Genomic DNA, 6000 nt, shown 5'->3' with positions numbered 1-6000 from the left:
TCATGTGGTAAAGTTTGTTAGGATTTATGCCTAAAATTGAAAATTTAATTAAGCCAAAAAGTAATTATCAAGTAACTGATAATGATAATCATTATCATAGATCTGAATCGATCTATTGATTATCTTTTCAGGATCAAGTAATTGATAATCATTAAACAATAATGTTGCCATTGGCCAATGTAGAGGACCACATATTTGTTAGAATTTGAATTTAAATGAGAGATTTGTGTGCAGCGACCGCACAACTTCTTCAAGAAGAAGAAATAATCACGGTACAGAAAAATGGAGAATGATGATAGAGAGAGAGACTGCAAGCAGAGAATGTTACTCTGCAAAATTCATTCACACATACAACATGAGCTGAGAAGAGAGAGACTGAAGTAATCCCACACTCTTCAGACGGTTACATAGTTTTGGCAATGTGCAAGCTTACATCAAAGCAATCACAACCTTTCATCTTACACCTTATGAGATGAAGACACAAGGCACCTCACTTATTAAGACCTGTAAGACTTAAATAAGGAAAATTTCATTTAAACCGAATGCTGATTAATCCAGCAATGTAAGCTAGGATCAATACAAACACTTAACACATCAGTTCACGATTTATACTTGCAACAATATTATCCATATAGATGCACATCATAAATTTCTAATATTTTGGTGGGTGATGATGCAGAATTTGGCGGGCTAAAGCGACACCATCAGGCATCGGTGCTACGTAGCACCGAAGCCCCTCAGTGCTCAAGGTGGTACTACCCCCAGATTTAAAAATCAAATCAACCAACCAGCCGGCGAAATCCCCAAGAATAAAAGCTCCTGCAATGCTAACTATTATTCCTGCCATCACCACGAATAAAGGATGTACCGGGAGACAGCTTGACAGGGCAACCCCTATATCGCTTCCTAGCGTCGCACCTCCAACTGATGACATAGCCACCACAGCCGCACGTGTTGCCGTTTGAAGTGGGTTGTCAGCTAAATATATTTCCCATACCGTCACGCCTGCAGAAAAAAGAAACACGGATATGCCAGCAACCCCCAAGACTTTTGATAACCGATGACCTTTAACCTTTCCCCGCCCTGATGCCTCTATTATTTCCTCGTACACCTGCATATATGGTAACGTTACATAAATTACAAGCAAGTCATGATTCAATTAAATAGAAGATGCAGCAATAACTGAAATATATATATATATATATATATATATATATATATATATATATAATATGTATATACATGTGTTAGGATCGGAGATATTATTTTTTGACGCACATTTTATACCATTCATTCTATAACTTTTTTTTGTAATGATTTGAACTATCTATCTTTTAGCTTTGAAAAAAAAAAAAGATTATCTATCTTTTAGGTCTTCCCTCAAAAATCATATTTATCAAAAATCACCCAAGTTTGAAATCATATAAGTGTTAGATTAAAAGGAAAACTAATGAAAATGGCTTGAAAACTTTGAATTTTAATGATAAGGACAAAATAAAGGGTAAAGTGAATAGTACCAGGTTTGACTTTTTAGTGTAAAAATGTGATTTTTCGTTAAAGTGAACAGTACCGCGGACTTTTCGTTAAAACTCCCATTAAATTAAATGATAATCATTTTAATGTTTCCTTGCAAAACCGTGATCATTCATTTTTTTTTCACTACAAATGAATGCCTTAATAGTTTTGGATTTGTCAAATATTTTGCAACAGTGATATATGAATGATGAATTAAAATATAAACGATTCGGATCATTGAAATAAATTACGAAGTGGCCTACAAAATGGGTGTCAAAAAATAAACGTCTTCAAATCCCAAGTGTTATATATGGAAATATATATAAATAGAAAAGATAAAACAATCATTTTCTTGACCCTTCGGTATGATTCTTTTTTTTTTTTGGAAGAAAGGAAAATCTATTTCCAACACCACATAATTACAAGAAAGGAGGTCCAACTACAATATACACACATTCAAAATATGGACCACCAAAGAAACAAGAGAGAAGCCCAAAAAAGACTTTTGATCCCAAACAAAACACCAAAACACCCAACAATTTCCAACCAACGCCGCCATTGGCATGCCGCTTTCCACCCAACAGAAACCAACATCCCTTGCAAACCTCTGAATAGCAACCATACACAGCCCCAAACATGGATGAAAAGAAGACTCCAAAATCCATCACAGAGCATAACATCATTCGCCACCACGCAACGAAAGAAACCAGTAGGAAGAAACCCACTAGCATCGGTGTCATCAAAGACACCCTAAAGGAAGGAGGTGGTGTAAACACCCGAGCCGGAGCTCTACAGAACTTCCGAGAGATCCGCGAGAAATCGCGTTAAAATTGCGAGAAATCGCAATGAGAAAAAGTGGGTGACCAACCGAATTGTTGGATCAATGAAGAATGGAGCCGATTGGAAATGATATGGAGTGGATTTAGTGGAAATCAGGTAGGTGGAAGGAAGGGGGGAATGAAAAAAAGGGATTGGGCACAATGAAATCATATGCAGAAGGGATTGGGGGAAAAGAATGATCGAACCAAAAGGTAGGGGAAAACAAAAGTTGTGGGAGAAGTAAAGAAAACAAAAGAAGAAAAATGAGGAGAAGAGGACTGCCACCAACCCTAGCCATAGCTAGGGCTAGCGGCTAGAAGGAGGATGATGTGAAGGAGGTCACTCACAGAGGTGAGAAAAACACTCACAGAGAGGGAAGCTCTCTCACAAGACAGAGAGAAATCTCCTTCAATATGATTCTAAAAAGAGAAAAATTTGCATGTACACACCGCATTTAAAGTCATAATCCACTGTCATGCGTGAAATTTATAATTAGTACTGTACTACTTAAGCTAAAAATACTTGTGGATTCGCCCAACGCAAATCTCAATGTAGGCACCAGCCCCTATGTAATCCAATTATGCCCCACATGAATAAAATTTTGAGCCAACAATGCTATTGTCGTCACTAAAGCCATCTCCAATCGATCAGGCTAGAGGACCATAGGTGATTGTTCAATTTGATTTTTTTTTTTCCGGACAAATTTTTTTTTTTTAAATATTAAAAAAATCCCTTTTTTTCCAATAAATACCTAAGTCATTCCTACACCATTTCTCACATAATTTTCATCATTCCATATTATCTTAGTTTATTCTATTTCAATTCTTCACATTCTATTCGCTTACCTCTTCCAATAATATTTCTCTCAATTTTTCAGTAATTTTCAAATGGCCACATTTGCAATGAAAGGTAGGGCTTGGACCCGAAAAGAAGATGAAGTTCTTTGCAGGACTTATAGATGGGTCTCGGAAGATAGTGTGAGGGTGAGTTTTCAAACAAGTGAAGGTGTTTGGACTCGTACGTCCAAAAAATACTATGAGTTCTACTAAGGCATCACTCCACCGAATACCCGAAACCATGAGAGTTGTTCTTGAAGATGGAAGAAACACATCTTCATCTAAGTTTGAATAAATGACATCAAGCTGTGTTAAAGGCCGCAAGCAGACATGAAAGCAGAGACAATTACTACGACGAAATAAATGTTTTCACAACTTATTTTAAATATTTAATTATATTACATTTAATTTCATAAATTAATTTCTTTTAACTTTTGTAATTATATTTTCTAGGTACGCCAAGTGAAGGAATTGTATATGGAGGACAACTCAAACCCTTTAGCCATCACGGTTGTTGGGAAATTTGTAAAGGGTGAGTGTTATTTGAAGATCCACCTCAACAAAGAGTTGGTCCTACGCTGGTGTTCGGAAATGCATCATCAACTGCAGATGGGGATAAAGATGGATCTCCTACCATTCAAGAAATAAGAGTAGAAAATCCGTCTCCGGGTGAAGGTTCCATACCTAGGGTTATGGGACGAAACAAGGCCCGAAAATTGAAGGCAAAGGATGATTATGCCCTTCAACAGGAAATTGCGACCTCAATGCGATTAATGGTGGAGCAAAATGCCATTGCCGTGGAAGAAATGAACCATAGGCACGAAGAATGGGCCAAACAAATACAAGAAGAGATGGATGATAGGAATTGCAAAGGAACACTTCAGATTACACTCCAATGAGTAAGGCCTATTTTGATAGGAAAAATAAAGAAATTATGGCCTGATGGGAGTTGTTTACATCTGACTATACTCCTACAATGACGGATGATGATGATTATAATTTTTAAATTTAAGTTGTTGTAGTAGTTTTTATATTTAAGTTGTAATTTTTAAATTTAAGTTGTTGTAGTATTTAAATTAAAATAATAAATTATGTCTGGCCTATGACACTTTGGCCTCCTCGGTTGGAGATGGTTTTTTGTCACATGGCTATGTTTGGTTTATGGCCCTTTGACCCCCTCCGGTTAGAGATTGTAAGAAATATGGTATGACATTATTCATTAAAATATTAATTTCTTGGAGGGCTATAAGGCTAAAAGGAGCCCTCTGACCCTCCTTTTGTTAAAGATGGCCTAATAGTGCACCTCTGGCTCTTAGTGACGAGATTATAGTAATCACTCAATAATAAATTGAGGATTGCTGTCGAGGAGGATTGCAAATTTCTTTTGTTGACATACGAAAATCAATACGATTAACATGCAGCATAACACAAAACATGCCTCAATAAATGAAAAGAGTATTTAGTGTGTTTGGGACATGAAATGGTAGATCATATGTTACTATATAAGTTGTGAGATATTTATTTTAAAAAATTAACAAGTTGAAAAATAATACTTTTCTCCATTTATATAATGACACATGATGTACCATCCATGTTTCAGACACAATGAAACATTTCTTTAATAAATGCTCTTAAATCATTTTGTGTCAAAATAGTGTAGATTTTCTTATTATTTCAATAAAAGGGGTTTGTAATTGTCCTATGACCGCAAATTTTTCAAACTCAATTAAACCAAATTACTTACTTTTAATGACCATTTCGGATGTTCTATTTTACTTGTATGCATATATACAAGTCTATCCTTCCGTGGCAATCATTACCTGTATCTTTTGTACATCTTTCAGGTCCTTGAAACGTCCTCGGAATTTAAGCTTAGCCTGATACCTGCATGCATGAGTGACGCACATCTTTAGGTTAGGATCGGTATAATTGACTAATTAAATAACTAAAAATACCTTACCTGAGTAATAAACACCCTATTCAAAACCTACTGCTAATAATAATAATAAGTTAAATAAATACCTCTGCACTAATTCCTCATACTTAATGCCACTCCCTTTGAGCCATCTTGAGAATTCGCGTGATGGGGGATTTTGATGCCTCCTGGTGTACTCCAACATAGCCTTCCTGTATTCAGTTACCTCCTTGGCCACATCATTAACATTGCGTACCACTTCTATTGCATCGGCCAGCAATTTCACATGCTCTCTAACTTTTTCTACACAATGCGATCGCAAGCTAGAATTTCGCACCGTCTGGAGTGCATAGTTGGCCCCGTTTATTATATAACCAAAGATTTCCTGAGCTGTAGAAGCCCGAGCTTCGTCGTTTCGAAACCGATGCTCTAACTCACTACCAGCATCCAAAAGGGCTAGAGCGGATTGGTAACCATCTTTACAATCCTTGAGGCGTTTCGCGAGTTCGGTTTCGGAGTTGAATTTGGTATGCAGGATGGCCTCTGTTTCTTTGTAGTAAAGTGTACGAGCAAGGTACTGCAGTTGTTCGTGGTTGAGAACGGAAACGTTAGCCATGGAAGCAGTAAATGAGACCTATCGAATAACAATTGATGAAGCAATATTTAAAATCTCCGGACATGGATGCATGGGCGTTTAGTTTACGCAAATGCGTACTTAGGAACCAAAAAATAGAAGAAAGGAAAAATAAAATGCTAAAGTTAACTTAAGGAATACATGCTTCGCTTGACTAAAGAAATGGTCATTTTGGTCTCGGTCCCTAGTCAACCCAATTGTTATAATGAAACCATGTTTGTTTAAATAGTTTGATTGAGGTTCATATCATCATTTAAGGGATTTAACTCCTGCATTTATGC

The 6000-nt window shown here is 36.5% G+C and overlaps 1 protein-coding gene across 1 annotated transcript; it reads right to left on the bottom strand.

Annotated features, from left to right (window-relative positions):
* Positions 1-306: 306 nt before the first annotated feature.
* On the bottom strand, positions 307-5719 carry LOC126587841 (uncharacterized). Its single transcript, XM_050252926.1, has 3 exons — positions 5193-5719; positions 4991-5054; positions 307-1111 (listed from the first exon to the last, which is right to left on the bottom strand). The coding sequence occupies exons 1-3, from the start codon at positions 5699-5701 to the stop codon at positions 653-655; spliced, it is 1032 nt and encodes a 343-aa protein (XP_050108883.1). The 5' UTR covers positions 5702-5719; the 3' UTR covers positions 307-652.
* Positions 5720-6000: the final 281 nt, after the last annotated feature.

This window comes from Malus sylvestris, chromosome 10, assembly GCF_916048215.2.
Source record: "Malus sylvestris chromosome 10, drMalSylv7.2, whole genome shotgun sequence".
NCBI lineage: Eukaryota > Viridiplantae > Streptophyta > Magnoliopsida > Rosales > Rosaceae > Malus > Malus sylvestris.
The sequence above is the reverse complement of the archived record's forward strand: the minus strand, read 5'-3'. Positions and strand labels throughout refer to the sequence as shown.

Bases quoted from the DNA above. Each gene is read 5' to 3' on its own strand.
- LOC126587841 (XM_050252926.1), bottom strand. From the start codon at position 5,701: ATGGCTAACGTTTCCGTTCTCAACCACGAACAACTGCAGTACCTTGCT. The intron at 5,055-5,192 runs GTATTTATTTAA...TCATGCATGCAG, and splicing joins TATGAGGAATTAGTGCAGAG to GTATCAGGCTAAGCTTAAAT. The intron at 1,112-4,990 runs GTAATGATTGCC...CCATATATGCAG, and splicing joins AAGATGTACAAAAGATACAG to GTGTACGAGGAAATAATAGA.